Below are 16099 nucleotides of genomic sequence, written 5' to 3'. Positions count from 1 at the left end.
ATGTTGTTCCTTCCCTTTTGCAGCTGGTGGTGTACTGGACACTGAATGAGGGCGTGTCCCGGCAGTTTGAGTCTTTTCGGGAAGGGTTCGAGTCTGTCTTCCCCCTGCATCACCTGCAGTATTTCTACCCTGAGGAGGTGAGCTCCAGGCTGGCTCTTTCTTCACTCACTCTCTTCTGTTCTTTTTTTATTCATGGACCTCATGTTTACACACTCAGACACACGCACACACACGCACACACGAGTCTCACTCAGTCTCCTCTCCTCTGAACCCCAGCTGGATCAGCTGCTGTGCGGCAGCAAGTCTGAGACCTGGGATGTGAAGACGCTCATGGAGTGCTGTCGACCCGACCACGGCTACACACACGACAGGTAACCCCTCCCCCACGGCTACACACACCACAGGTAACCCCTCCCCCACGGCTACACACACGACAGGTAACCCCTCCCCCACGGCTACACACACCACAGGTAACCCCTCCCCCCACGGCTACACACACGACAGGTAACCCCTCCCCCCACGGCTACATACACCACAGGTAACCCCTCCCCCACGGCTACACACACCACAGGTAACCCCTCCCCCACGGCTACACACACCACAGGTAACCCCTCCCCCCACGGCTACATACACCACAGGTAACCCCTCCCCCACGGCTACACACACCACAGGTAACCCCTCCCCCACGGCTACATACACCACAGGTAACCCCTCCCCCACGGCTACACACACCACAGGTAACCCCTCCCCCACGGCTACACACACGACAGGTAACTCCTCCCCCCACGGCTACACACACGACAGGTAACCCCTCCCCCCACGGCTACACACACCACAGGTAACCCCTCCCCCCACGGCTACACACACCACAGGTAACTCCTCCCCCCACGGCTACACACACGACAGGTAACCCCTCCCCCACGGCTACACACACCACAGGTAACCCCTCCCCCCACGGCTACACACACCACAGGTAACTCCTCCCCCCACGGCTACACACACGACAGGTAACCCCTCCCCCCACGGTTACACACACCACAGGTAACCCCTCCCCCCACGGCTACACACACCACAGGTAACCCCTCCCCCCACGGCTACACACACGACAGGTAACCCCTCCCCCACGGCTACACACACGACAGGTAACCCCTCCCCCACGGCTACACACACGACAGGTAACCCCTCCCCCCACGGCTACACACACCACAGGTAACCCCTCCTCCACGGCTACACACACGACAGGTAACCCCTCCCCCCACGGTTACACACACCACAGGTAACCCCTCCCCCCACGGCAACACACACGTCAGGTAACCCCTCCCCCCACGGCTACACACACCACAGATAACCCCTCCCCCACGGCTACACACACCACAGGTAACCCCTCCCCCACGGCTACACACACGACAGGTAACCCCTCCCCCACGGCTACACACACCACAGGTAACCCCTCCCCCACGGCTACACACACCACAGGTAACCCCTCCCCCACGGCTACACACACCACAGGTAACCCCTCCCCCACGGCTACACACACCACAGGTAACCCCTCCCCCCACGGCTACACACACCACAGGTAACCCCTCCCCCCACGGCTACACACACCACAGGTAACCCCTCCCCCACGGCTACACACACCACAGGTAACCCCTCCCCCACGGCTACACACACCACAGGTAACCCCTCCCCCCACGCTACACACACCACAGGTAACCCCTCCCCCCACGGCTACACACACCACAGGTAACCCCTCCCCCCACGCTACACACAACAGGTAACCCCTCCCCCCACGGCTACACACACCACAGGTAACCCCTCCCCCCACGCTACACACCACAGGTAACCCCTCCCCCACGCTACATGTGCGTGTGTGCAGTTTCATGGCGAGGTGCAGTTTCTCTGTGTGCGTGTGTGACGTGGCTCTTGCATGACGCTCTGTGCGCCGGAGGCCAGATTCCTCTAACACTGCGCATGTGTTTCTTTGCAGCCGCGCGGTGCGATTCCTTTTTGAGGTGCTGAGTAATTTCGATGCGGAACAGCAGAGATTGTTCCTGCAGTTTGTGACTGGGAGTCCCAGATTGCCTGTCGGAGGTGAGTTTTGCTCCTTATCAGATTTGACCAGGAAATGCAGCCCTGAGCCGTGGCAAGCTTATCGGTCATCGGTCGCTGTGCTGTATGGGTTGCTGTGTTGTGAGCTGCGTGAGCCATCTGTAGATTTGCAGTGATTGTGAAATCAATACATGTTTGTTTGTTTGGCTAGCTGAGAATTTCTGCTTTTAGTTTTTGATATTTTACCTTGTGGCAGCCCTAATTATGGAATGTCTTTTGCCATCAAAAGAATGCTTCCAGTTCATCTTCACAGAAACTAGCAATGCGCTTTTGAATACATAATCATGACCTGAAAAGCACCTCATTGTCTACTTCATTATCTCGACCTTGGGTTTAATAACTCGATTTTAAGACCGTTTTCAGATATTTGTTTTTGGGTGTATTCTAGCATAGAAGGGGGACCATTCTCCAGAAGGCTGCTGTTTGCTCAGTGTGTCATGTTACCCCCCCACCCCCCCCGCCCAGGGTTCCGGAGCCTGAACCCGCCGCTGACCATCGTGCGCAAGACGTTCGAGTCGACGGAGAACCCGGACGACTTCCTGCCCTCGGTCATGACCTGCGTCAACTACCTGAAGCTGCCGGACTACTCCAGCATGGAGATGATGCGGCGGAAGCTGCTGATGGCGGCTCGCGAGGGACAGCAGTCCTTCCACCTGTCCTGATCCCGCCGCCGCCCGCCCCGCCCCGCCCCGCCCCGCCCCGCCCCGCCCGCCACCCGCCTTCCACAGCAGCAGAGATCCCAGCTCCTCTAGGGCCCTTCACTTTTTATTTCCCTTCTTTTGGTTTGGTTTCTTTTGTAATCACCTCCATCAAGGCAGACGAGTTACAGCCTTGTTAGAGAGAGCAGCTTGCATTAATGAAAAGACTCAATATATAAAAAATATATCTGCTGCCCACCCCCCTCCCCCCTTTCTTTCCCACAGACTGAAAGGCATTACATGACCGACAATTCAGAAATTTGAAGACTAATCTTTAGTTGAGAGTAATGTTTAAAAAAAGAAGAAAAAAAAAAAGAGAAAAAATCTGGGTGACGTTTTAAACTTGCATTGCTGTGTGATATTTAAGAAAAGGGATGCTTCTCTCCAGAGCGGTGAGAGGTGTTGCTGTGCGGGCCGTCCGGCGGGATGCCTGCGCTGAGCAGACCAGGTTCACTATAGCTCCAAAGATCATTTGTACAGATCTGCTCGTTCTTCACATGAGGGGATCGCTCTGCTCCCACGTCCTCCTCCCGTCTGTCTCCGTTTGCACCGTTTTGTATAAAACGCCACCGGTTTGTGCTGTCTCTTCTGTTCCCCTCCTCCTCCTCCTCTCCCCCCCCCTCGTGTGTGTTGTTAAATCTCGTGTAAAGGCAGGCTGGAGTCGGGGGGGTGAGGGCGCTGCCTGTAGTGCGGGTTTTGGTCAGAGTTAAATGGTGTTACGAAGCGCTTCGGCCCTCTGTTGAGGAGTTATACCCAGTGCGTTGGATAAGTAGTTTTTTTGTTTGTTTTTTTTTCCGCTGATACTTTGTTAGAGTAGTGTGACTCTGCGGGGGCCCCGGAGGGCCCCAGCGTGGGCGTGGCTCTCAGCCCTCTCTGAAAGACGCGATTGGCTCAGCGAAGCCGGGAGCGCTCCAATCCCATGTTGTAGCCGAGCACAAAAATTTTGGCTGGTCTCATTTTTATCAGTTCGCAGCCAGACAGCATTTCAAGTTCAATTAAGTTTATCTGCAGTTTCACACACAGACTGAGGTGACATGGCTGCTTTACCCTTTTTTAATTTTTCTATCATTCTTTTTTTTTTTTTTTTTTTTCTTGCTGTAGGGTTTTTTCTTTTTTTTTTTTTTTTTTGCACTGCTGGCTTGGAACAAACCGTGGTGTGCACCTGCAGTCTGTGGCCAGGGGAGGGCGCCACTGTATGCTCCCCTGGCTAGTCGTTCATGTGCTGGTTTCTAAGATCTGCAATAATTTACTGCATCAGGTTCATGTTTTTACCTGAACATAAATAAAGTAACTGTTTGACTCATCTTTGTTCAATTTTTTTAAATTACTGTTCTGTGTTTTTTCTTATGTTTGTGTGGTCATATGAACATTGACTGGGAGGAAGAGCAGTCTGAACAGGGTGCATAACTAAATAAAATATCCACACTGAAATAAAGATGTTAAGATGCAAAGGCTCAACATGTGACCTTTTTCAGTGAAATAGTCTTGTGCTTTCTTCTGCAATTTACGAGAACTTTAAAACACCAAGTCGACTGGGAAAACATTTTAGTGGACTGTGGATTAACAGCTACAGGATGTAGACTTTCAAATTTGCATCGGCCGCTTTCAAGAAATATTTATATTCCTGAAAGTATGGGTAGCGATTCAAATGCTTTGAAATGTCTTGGTGAGATGTTCCACTATTATTATTCATATAAATTCATATTATTGAAAACTTGCTAATGCCACAGTGGATGGTGCACATTCCTCTGCATGCATGAACGAGAGAGAAGGGGAGGTGTACATATAATTTAGTCATTTAGCAGACAACAGTGCATTGCTAAGGTACATTGGGAGAAACGCGTGGGTGCATGTTTAAATGGAATCATTGAGGTGAAATATGAAAAGGTCATTTTTGAGACCGCTGGTGAATCTGCCATGACTTTATGGGAAAAGGCTTTTCCATCATTTGGGGATAAAGGCTGAGGGCAGAGAAGAGCACGTGAAGATTGTGAGGACCGTAATCCTGACCCCAACCCTGACCGTGAGGACAGCCCGCTGGCAGCACCACGCTGAACGGAGAGGTCTGGTTAGGGCGTGCCATGTGATCATTGAAGATGTCAGAATGGGTAATACCATTTGCAGCTTGGTGTGCCAATGTCAGATTGAATTGAGCAGCCACTGGAAGCCTGTGAGGGCGTGGCACGTGTGAATTCTGAGTGAAGTGCTGTTACTGCTGTAGATTTTTGCATCCACTGATATAATCTGATTCTGATTCCATTTAATGGGTCTTGGTTTTGTGGGTGAAAAAGGAGTCGCAGTAAGTTGGAAGCACGCAACAAAACCATTTTCAAAATTCTAAGTGAATGTCAACAGTATTAACAGAAAGGCAAACTGGCAAGATAAAATTGGCACTCAATACCAATACTTCAACCACAAATCTGGGAAATATACAATGAGAGCAAAAATAACACTATTTCTGTATTGCCCTTCTGAAATGTGGGTTAGTTTTCTTAGGTGAAGAGTTGAGAAGCGTACTCATTCCAGGCGTTATAAACAAACACAACGGCTTTGAGTGCAGTTTGTGAATTTAGTGTTTGAGTGAAGAGTTTGAGAACCACACCTTGGCATTAACTGAACATGTCTTACTCCTGCTGGGGCATTAGTGATGTGAAGGTGTATCTACTCACCTCACAGCATATTGATATGATGGGTATATTATGTAGCCACTAGGGGAGAAAGAGTTGTTCAACACATTGCTGGGAAACATGGCTTTCGGGACTATGCCTTGCTGATCTTGTCTATGAGTGGGTTATGTGAACCTTTGACCCATGGGATCTCCATGCATCTGTCTTCCAGCCTAACTGCCCATAGAGAGGAGCTGCCAATCAAACCATCGGAAGGGAGCGCTGACGAGGCTTCCCAAAGAGCTCGGCCTGTATTTGTTAACCCGGCCCTGCTCTCGTATTAAATAGAATGTTGTGGGTGGGACGGAACCACAATATTTATCCTGTGGCTTGTATCCAGGGAATCCGTTCACGACACTAACATTAAATTCAGTTTCTCCCTCAAAGAAACGCTGTAATTATAGCTTCCCTGTGAGTCTTATTACGGTCCACATCTGCCAGCTGCCATCATAAAGACACAAACCCCTGGACAACTTGGTTGATCCGCATTTTTAATTTCCTGTTTGTTTCCATGGCAACTGGCTGAATGTGCCAATGGGTTATAGTAGAATAGGCCCATTAGTATGGTATTTTGATGTGTTGTAATCATGCAATGAGGGTCCAACATTTCTACATTTCATTTAAAGTAATAAAATCTCATTCAGTATTTCCGTCAGCCTACAATACCTCTTCATTACCATGTGTGCAGCTTTCCTGGCATTAAGCTAACACTGCAATGATGACATCGATATTTCTTCACATTTAATTAGCTTTTCCCTACGGCCTCTTTTTCCCAGACTGCAGTGTTTGATAATTGCGTGGTAGGAGGCAAGTAAAGTTAGTCATTGTGGGATATTTTGTTTGTATGCAGTGTTAGTTTTTTGTTCCTGCAAGCTGAACAGGATGATGAAAAATGTATTTTTGTTCAGTTTTAGCTTGAATGGATCTTTTATCTGCAAAGAGTGCGTATGAACTGTTGCACCCATACTACAATAAAGGCCAGAGGAAAACATGCAATATTGGTTAAATTTTCTTATGTGAAAACTTTAGTTTCCAACATGCAAATATATGCCCTGGAAAAAACGTGTTAAAACAGAAGAATCACACTCACTGCAAATCATCTTTGCAGAAATTCATTTTCATTTGTTTGAGCCAGCGATATGATGCTGACAATAGCAAGCTAGTTACTGTGGTCCAATTTGTGCACATAACCAAATTTCATGGTTTGCAATTGAAACGGGCCCCCAGCCACTAGGGGCCCCCGACCACTAGGGGGGCCCTGAAGGGCTGCACAGTAATAGCATTTTTTTCTTAATGATTGTAATGAAGGATAGTAATCCAATGATTAGTATTAGTGTTGGGCCACTTGATTCTTTTTTCTGAACCGTTCGTTTGGATGAGTCGGACGTTTTCGGTTCTTCGGTACTTCCACTTCGTGTCCATGACTTTGAATTTACTTTTGTTTTGAGTAAAAATAAGCTATTTTCACCTTTGATTTACTAAATATTTCCACTTTGTCATCTCTCCAATTTGTGTTTTTTAGTTTTCTTTAGCTGATGGACAACAGTTTATAGGTGGTTATAGTCAGATCAAATCAAAATTTTAATTCTGCACAATGCACACCAGCAGTGGGTTTGGCATAGTTATAAGAAACATTTATGTTAAATAGTGTGCCATACCTTTGGTGAAATATGGTGCATCTTCTGGTCATGGGGCTTTTGTTAAGGTCAATAGATTGATGAATTCTTGATGACATTTTGGACCAAAGGCTGGATCCCTTTGTCAGGAAACTCAAACTTGGCTGCAAATGGATCCTTTAGCAAGACAATGATCCCAGGCTTACCTCGAACTCCACCAAGAATTGATTAACTGACTACAAAATTACTGTTTTGTAATGGCCAACTCTGATTAAAAATTTGTGAATTCCATTGAAGAGAAACACAAACAAGATCTGAAGGATCTTCAAAGATTCTGCATGGAAACAAGTTCCACCAAATATAGTTATCTATCTCAAAACAGTATAGGAGATGACTTAGTAGTGTTATCCTGGCAAATGCTACTCCAAAATATTTTTTTCTGAGCAGTTATTCAATTATTCTGAGCAATTACCCCTGTTTTCCCTATTTACTGTCAATTTATCATTATGATAGTGATAATTCACTTTCTTTACTTTGGCCAATGCCTTATATTTGTATTTGTCTGAATATACTGCATACTGTGCAATATAACGTGTTGTTCCCAATAGTAATTGTTTCTTGTGGTTTCTTGGAATACTATTCAAATTTGTCCCTACATTTTCTGATAATTGCTTTTCACAGAAAGACAGCAGCCATGGTAACCCATAATGTTCAAATCATGTGTTGAGTTTGGTGATGCTCTATAAACTGTATTTATTAATTTAAGATATTATAATTGTAATTTAAATTGTAATTTAATTGTTAAGTACTTTCAGTAGTAAAAGTAGATAAAGAACAACTTCATGATTATGTAGTGGGCAGCTGTGCCTCTTCTCCACAGCTTGTAATAGACCAATCAGCACTTCAGTGATTTCACCTTCTGTTGTTTAATTTTGATGATGTTAAAATTAATTATAATAGATGAGTAAATTACTTTCTATAATTTTATATCCAAAACAGGAATGTTGTTTGCCTTTCATGTTTTGTTATTGCATATTTATGTAATCAAACGGCACTGAATGACTTGGCATTTAAAAGAAAAAAAAGAACGCATTATTTTCCTGCTGTCCTTGGAGAAAAGGAATGGCTAACTGAGTTTTGGGTCAGGCGAATGGAAGGAGTGCCCGCTGACAGCCCTGGGATGTGAGCATGTCTGATGTGTGGGGATGCTGCAGCCCTGTTGCCTGGTTGTCTGTTCCTGCTCTCATTAATGCTTCTCACCAGTAAAGCTCATCAGCCTGTTTCCAGCCTGTGCTGGCACTTCACAGGAACAAGAAGGAGAGGCAGCCTGGCTTCGAAATGATGGAGCTCTAAATGAGCTCCCTGCTGGTGTGTGCATGTGTGTGCGTGCGCACGCTCGTGTGTGTGTGTGTGACGTCACTTGCCGTCACCGTGATCAGCGGTTGAAGCTGAGCAGGAGCCCGCCCCCCGACTCAGTGTCTGTGAGCCAGTCCAGGCAGAGTCGCCGCTCAGAACTGCTGCGTACGCACTCAGGCACATACACACTCACAGTACGCTGCCGTCCGTTCGCTCTCTCTCACACACACTCGCGCGCACGACCGGCAGCTACACGCCACAAGAGCAGCAGCCTCGTAGCAGAGCGACAGAGCCAGAGAGAAGAGAGGAGAGGGAGAAAAGAGGAGAAGAGAGAGAGGAGATAAGTGAGAAGAGCGCGGCTGCCTCGTTTAGCCTCTCCACCAGCATGAAGCACTCCGTGTGCCTCTTGCTTCTGCTGAGCACCGGGGGCTGCCTGTCCTCCCCCGTGACCCCCACGCTGACCTCCGACGTCTCCACGCCTCCCCCGGACCCCTGCGAGGGCCAGCCCTGCCTCAACGGCGGCTCCTGTGAGCCCGCGCCCTCCTCGCCCGAGACGTCCGAGTCGCCACCCGACACCCAGGCGTACACCTGCTCCTGCGGCTCGGGGTACACGGGGCCGAACTGCGAGGTAAGACTCGGGGTCCGCGGCGCCCCCGCGCGGCTCGATCCCGCTGGCGGGGCTCTGGCTCGCGGGACGCGCGCGGATACGCGCTCTCGGAGCTCTCCGTGTCGCTCGTTATGTACACACGCTGATTAGGGCGAGAAAGGAAAGTGCCGTTACTGTGGCAACGGAGCAGCAGGAAAGCTGAGCTCGGCGGGCTCGATGTTCAGACGCAGCATCTGTTCCATTATGGTTCATGTTTTGCACTGAGTCTTCTAATGAGTCAGAGGATGAAGGGAAGGCAGTCGGGCTGAGAGGGATGTGAGATAGGGAATGGTGTTAACCTGCAGGCGGATGCAGTCTGTTTCATTTTCACATTGATGTCACCATTCAGAGGAACAGTGCTGTGGTGTGTCTGAAGGCACAGACATTCCCTGACAGAAAGCAGCAGAACAAAGTTTGTGTAACTCAGGAGAATGACTGCGTGCTTGTCAGACAGGAGTTTAGTCCTTTGGTCCTTCCAGGCTGTTAAGAAGTTGTGCTGATATTTTTGACAAGAGGCTAATAAATATTCACGCTCCCTGTAACCTTCGCATATGTTGTTGTTCTATATTGCCAGTGTGTAAGACCTCGTTAGCCTGTGTCTCTCTGAGTGACAGCTGAATTTTGTAGCTGTAGAGATGTAGCCCTGTCCTGATTAATGTGTCCTTGTGTCCACAGTGCCAACCTTGGCGTTCAGACGCTGAGATACAGAATGACCTCAGAAGGCTCATACACTGTGGTGTATGGACACTATACAGAATTTCTGCATTAAAAAAGAAAATAAATTGTTTCGTATTTCTTACACTCTGTAAGTGATACAGGATGTGAGATTTCTGAGAAGATATCTTAGGACATGCTTGTGAAAATGCAGTGTTGTATTGTTATTTTCTAAGTTTATCTGAAAGGTTAATCTGCACCCTCTGTCCTCCAATTTAAAGGCATGATGGACTCCAGACCACCCTGCTGTAAACTGGCAGCAGTATGGTGTCGTGGTTAGCACTGATTGACCTGCATTGCAAACCAGAAGGTTGCTGGCCTGATTCGAATGTAGAACATGATATTGCTGCTGTGTCCTTATCTAGGACACTTGAACAGAACTGTTTTAGTAAATATCTGTACTGTATACGTAGATAATGCTAGAGAATGTAGACTGTATCGGCCACCCTGAATTAGGACCTCTTCTGTAGAGAGCTACAGGATATTTTCATAGAAGGATGTAATTTATCAGCAAGTCGGTTCTTCTGCAGATCATTTTGCTTTTGTAAAGCTAGACAAGGCAAGAACAGCAGCTGCAGTCCTCATCAAAGAGGTGGTGCGGTGTCCTTCAGGGGAAATGGACATAGAGGATGAATTGCATAATGTGTCATGTGTAGCCATATAAGGGGCTATTTCAGGAGGGACCACATGACCTCCTGGTTTTTTTCATGTAACACCTCACCCCCCCCACCCCTTCCCTCACATACAATTTGTGCATTGGCAATCTGTAATGCCAGAGGTTGCACGCTTCCCTCAATTCAGTGCAAAAGGAGCTCTCTAGAGGGTATGGTTTTCTCTCTCTCCATGGCAACATGAACAGCAGTCGATAATGATTGGGTTAAAAGCCTGTTTGACCAGGTGCCTTGCCTTTTCATATTCTCCTCAGCTTCAGCATTAGTTTGAAGGAGAGAGAGAAGGGGAGAGAGGGTGTGCGAGAGAGAGAGAGAGAGAGAGAAAATGAAAAGAAACAGAGAGAGACAAAGAAATGAGAGAAAGAGAGAAGTCAGAACATAAGAAAAAAATAGCTCTGACGTTTTCTCTGAACTAGTACTTGACTGTGTTTAATGAATTCAGTGTAGAAGCTCTCCAGAGGAACCTGCAGTACTGCGACAGAGTGAGGTGAAAGAGCTGAGAGCTCTGAGTATGGTGTTCCTGAGGTGAGGTTAGGGGTTCTTGATTATGGGTTAAGGTTGTATTTGGGGTACAGTTTAGCTGGGAATGAGTCTGTCCAGCCAATGGTGCAGCTCTCATTCAGAGTGGGCGGGGAGGCATCACTTTGTGGCATCACTGCCCACAGGTGGCTGGGCTTTACCCCACACAGAAACAACCTTGGTGTGTTACTGCTCTTTAATCATGCTTTAATATCTCTCTTTAACAAGCTCATTAATCCCACTGCACTCTCTGGATGCCTGCAGTGATGCTTAACTACATATATAGGGTGCTGATGGGGAGGGGGTTTGTTGGCTGCCTGAGGTTTGAGGACCTCCTCTAGAGAGAGGGAGAAGTGGATGAAGACATGGGTGGGGTGTGAGTAGACCTAAGTCAGTATCAGGGGTTAATGAGTTACAATGAGCCGAGGCTGTGCTCTGTATAGAGGTGTGATGACGTATGATAAGCCTTGGCTGAGCTGCGTATCAGGGTTTTGTGAGTTACAATGAGCCAAGGCTGATATTGAATGTTGTTGCTGACCATGGCTGAACAGTTTGGCTCGGGAACATGCTGGGGTTTAGAGCGAGGCAGTGTCCGTTATATTTTTACAATAATATCTGTGGTGCTGAAGTCACCAACATAAGACAGCATTATCTAGAAGTTCTCAGAGACCCCTCAAAGATTTGTTTTGATATCCTCCATTTTTCTTTAATTACAAATGAAGGCCTACCCTGTTGCTGAAATTCTAAATTGTGTACGCTGTCACACATATTCTCCAAAATGCACAAAGCTATTTTCTGCTCCACAGCTACTGAGCTGGGAGACTGTCCACTAGATGCATCCACTAGGGTAATGAGGCAAGAGATAGCTTACCAACTGAAACCCTCCATACGTGCTTGCTAGCCCGCTGATTCATCACCCCAAAAGACTCCTAGTACTGGCACACAAGTACCTGGGCTGTTGAGTACATCCTTGCCCTGTGCCTGAGCACTTTACCCAAGCACCACTCTGCTAACTAGGATTGTCCACATTTTAAACAGAATCTCACCTCATATTGGAGCAGAGGAACATCTCTATAGAGCAGTTATGGTGTTCTTGGTGTGCACGCTCTTCCCAAGACTGGGGGAATGGGGGGGGGGGGATCTCCCAGCTGACCTTTTTTTCGGCAGGGCAGTGTCTCACACTCTCTGTTAGGACTCTACGTTTGGACATCTGCTCTTCATTTTTGCCAGTGTCTCCTGGCACTGATACAAGCCTCCTCCTGTTGCTATTTTGTCTGACTAAAATACCAGTGGCTGGATCAAACACCTCTCAACAGGCTGGCATACATACAGTACTTTCGCATGTGATTTGTCTCTTGAAGGGGGAAGCTGATCTACCCCCACCCCGCCCCCATCCCCCCATGCCCCAGGCCCAGACATTATTAATGGATAAATGCCCTCTGTCCTTAAGTGAATCCCAGTCCCATTCTCAGTATCCCAGGGAGAATCCCACAGTGAGACAGGAGAGGTCACCTGTTCTGGCCTTGAATGCTTCTGACAAGGAGAAGAAGAATCTTAGCCTTGGGTGGCACATATTATGGGCTGTTATTTCTCAGTGGAATGTGACTGACAGCAGAAGACACATGCTGGAGTGTTTGCATTTGGATCTGATAGCAGCAGAATCTGCTGTAAGATTCTTCCAGATGCGACTCAAATTGGATCTGGAATGTTGCACAAAAAGCCAAAAGCCATGTGTAAACAAGACCTAATTCCACAATGTGCTTATACTCTATGCACAGCATTGATTCCACATTGCATTCAGATTCCACACTGTGCTAAAATGTATTTCATTTTTGTACATATTTGTTCTATTGGAAAGAATGCATCATACATACTTAAGGAATAAGCTCATGTCTCTGAACAAAGACATCCTTGGGTGGTGAAGGGGGGGGGGGGGGGGGGGGGGTAGTGGGGGGGTGGGAGTAAGATTCTCTGTCAAGCTACAGTAGAAGAGAAGTAAATGCAAGAGCCAAAAAACCAAAATATGTGAATGGGCTCAGCTGGGGATAGAGCACAATGATCACATTTGTCAACAGTCCATTACATTACAATCACTTGGCAGACACTCTTATCCAGAGTGATTTACAGTAGTGGAGAACATCAGGAATACAAAAAAAACTTTGTATGAAAAATGTGCAGTCCCTGGACAAAATTGAGATAATTTGTTTTTACAGAGATGAATTCAGTGCAACACCTTAAATTGTGTTAGACCCAGATGGGCATCGGAAAGCAAGGACCAATCCCACCATTCATCATAAACTCACATCCCAGCTCCATCTCCCAGCTACAACTAATCTTATCAATAGTGGGACATTTAATATTTACAACGTGAGTACAGATCCATAACCCTGTTACTCAAATGATGGCCCTTGGGGTCCCAAAATTGCTGATTTCCCACCCTCCCTTTACCTGGGATGCAGGTGTGAATACAGTCTGGCCAATCAGTAGTGCTAATTGGTCAGTTAATTACCTGGGGGAAAAGAAAACCAGAGCCGGATCTGGATTCAAGGCCCAGATTTGATTATCCATGATCTATAAGACGCTTTCTCTTGGCATGAGCGGTATCTCAAGAAGATTGTCTGAACCAGATCTGGGGCACAGAAGCAGAACCTGCAAATTGGGTTTGTATGAAATGCCAAAATGTGAAATTGTGGAATCCATTTGAATGAGGTCAGTTTTAGATGATAACATCTGATCAAAGTGCTCTCAGTATAAAGGTCTCTGAATTTTTTGAGTCCCCTAAAGGTCTCTGAATTTTTTGAGGCCCCATCTGCTTCAGTGTCTATAGACTGCATTTAACTTAGCAGGTATATATAAACACATTAATGGCCCTGGTAAGAGTGATCCTGGAGTTTAAAATGGCAATAGAATGGTGTCCCTATTTTTGTGTGGTTGTCACGTTCTCTTTTCCTTTTTATTTTTTTTCATTTTTATTTAGCACACACACACACGTCTTCCTGTTTCACACACCATTGTGATGCCCAAGAGGATGCTCACGGAGTCGAATGAGGTTAATAAATTGCCACCACAGAAACAGTGCACTGCTTAACAGCCACGGGGGGGTTCAAGAATACTTTGAAAAGGCAACACTAGTGCCATTCCAAACCGTTTAGGGACCAATGTGCGTTCAAATGCACCCTAATTATCCAAACGAAGGTTTCCCCTGATAATTAAAAAGCCTTGAGAAACAAAGGGGTGTATATGAGTCATATGAGTTCAGATCAAAGTGCTTTAATCATAATTTAATTGTTGAAGACAGATCTGTAAGAAGGGACATCTCGTTCCCAATCACAGAACCAATTTCTCAAGCCATACAAATGGAGAGAAAAAAGCACTTGGGTGCACACTGTCTTCTCTCTAATTGTATCCATCAGTCAGTACCCAGGGTGGACAAATACACTTGAGAAATTTGATCCCATAATGCTTATTGCAAAAGAGCGGGTTACTCCTTGGTGGTCGGACCACATTTTCAATATGGGCATCTAATTATCCCCTGCCTTGGCCTTTAACTATGCTTCTGGGGACCCTCTGTGTATGCTGGTTCCAACCACAGACCAAGTTCTGTATTGTAATGAGCTACTAATTGTTCTTAATTAGACACTAATTGTCCTTAGTTAGACTTATTACATCTATTGAAAGACTTTTTATCCTCTTAAGGCCCCATTATGATATAGCTATGCATGCCCCAAAAAATAAATGTCCCATATTCACATCCATGGAATTTCAGACCAAATTATGTTTTCATTTACTGTGCTGCATGTGCTCTATGGCTAATAATTCTAATCGAAAGATATTCCATTTTTAATTGATGCAGTTTCAAACTGACAGGTGAAATCAGTTTGGACCCATTTGCTGAGAATGTGGAAACCTGAAACCATCTATATAAAATGAATGGACTCAACTGACAGCGCATGCCCAAGACTGTAAGGTGAAAACACACTTTCAACAGCTTTGATTGAGCAGGAGATCAGCTTAGGTAAACACCAGCAGGCACACGCAGTGGGTCCCAGGACCAAGGATGAAAAACACTGCCCGCGTCTAAAGTGTGGTGAGCGTTATGGTGAGAAATGGCTGCTTCACCTCAAGCAGTTGGGTCCTACTCATTGGTAATGGCTTTATTGACTCAATGCGCCCACCCCCTTCATATCCGCTGGAAAATGCTGTGTAAGTTAAGCTAATTTGACTCTATGGGGAAATCAAGGCAATGGATTGGACAAAGAGCTGAGGCAGTGGTCGTGATTGACAGGGGCCTGAGTGAGTCACGTCAGACGGGTGGATGAGACTGCGTAAATCGATGCCAGACGAGCCTTCCCTACGAGGGCTTTGTGCTGTCGGCCTCAGAACAGTGCTGTGCCGCGGTGCTGCTGAACTGTGGCGCTGAAGGAGTTAACTCCGCTCTTCCCTTTGCTCTCCAGAGACAATTTTGTCCTGGATAGAAATAGACCTGACAAGACTTCTGCTGAATCTGTTTCTTTTAATCGCTTTTTCTCCTCTTCGCAGTCTTTTCCTTAATGCCGTTCATCTATAACAGTGTTGCATGCAGTTTTACTCTGTTCTACTTTATTAAAACACAAAGGACCTGCTATTATACGTACTCACTTTGATCCTAATTACTATAGCAAATATCATTTATGCTTTGTCATGCTTTCATATTAATATTTTAAATGTGTGTGCGTGTGTGTGGAAGGGGGGGAGGGGGGGTTCAGTTTGAGGCAGACCACCAGCCAGACTATGTCATGACAATCTGTACTTTCGTCCTTCATTATTCTAGGAGCGCGTGTCTCTTAGCAACCAGGCTGCAGAATCTATTGCTGTCTCTGTGATGCTTGTGAGCACGCTCACAAGGCGATTTCAACCGAGAGGAGAGGGGTTTGTAATGAAGGGGGAAAGGGGTGGAGGTTAGAATTTTAGCTGGTCTTGCTGAGGGAATATATCCTGCAACACCTCAAAATCCACAGAGAGAATACAGATGCATAAATGCAGCGAGCACACACACACGCACTGAAAATACCGTATTCCTGATATTATTATTCATCCAGGGCCAACACTGAAACATTCTACATTT

General features: G+C 46.5%; 2 protein-coding genes and 1 long non-coding RNA gene across 6 annotated transcripts in view; all 3 read left to right on the top strand.

Annotated features, from left to right (window-relative positions):
- The window catches only part of trip12 (thyroid hormone receptor interactor 12), a 36405-nt gene extending 33599 nt beyond the window's left edge, over window positions 1–2806 (top strand). For 3 of the 4 annotated variants that reach the window (XM_035385087.1, XM_035385086.1, XM_035385088.1), the window contains 4 exons: window positions 24–137; window positions 277–371; window positions 1988–2091; window positions 2575–2771. In XM_035385087.1, coding sequence (XP_035240978.1) covers window positions 24–137; window positions 277–371; window positions 1988–2091; window positions 2575–2771 — 510 coding nt within the window. Of the gene's footprint in view, window positions 1–23; window positions 138–276; window positions 372–1987; window positions 2092–2574 lie in introns of all 4 variants that reach the window. The other variant, XM_035385085.1, reaches the window with a different exon arrangement.
- A 5744-nt stretch (window positions 2807–8550) lies between these two features.
- Window positions 8551–16099, top strand: part of dner (delta/notch-like EGF repeat containing) — a 32569-nt gene continuing 25020 nt past the window's right edge. Inside the window, exon 1 of the mRNA XM_035386346.1 lies at window positions 8551–9073. Within this exon, the coding sequence (XP_035242237.1) occupies window positions 8831–9073 (243 nt within the window). The 5' untranslated portion in view covers window positions 8551–8830. The remainder of the gene's footprint in view (window positions 9074–16099) is intronic.
- Window positions 14785–15644, top strand: LOC118210296. Its single transcript, XR_004761826.1, has 2 exons — window positions 14785–15198; window positions 15281–15644. It is a non-coding gene; the product is annotated as an uncharacterized LOC118210296 (long non-coding RNA).

This window comes from Anguilla anguilla, chromosome 12, assembly GCF_013347855.1.
Source record: "Anguilla anguilla isolate fAngAng1 chromosome 12, fAngAng1.pri, whole genome shotgun sequence".
Lineage (NCBI taxonomy): Eukaryota > Metazoa > Chordata > Actinopteri > Anguilliformes > Anguillidae > Anguilla > Anguilla anguilla.
Note: the sequence above shows the minus strand (reverse complement) of the source record. Positions and strands in the feature narration are given on the sequence as shown.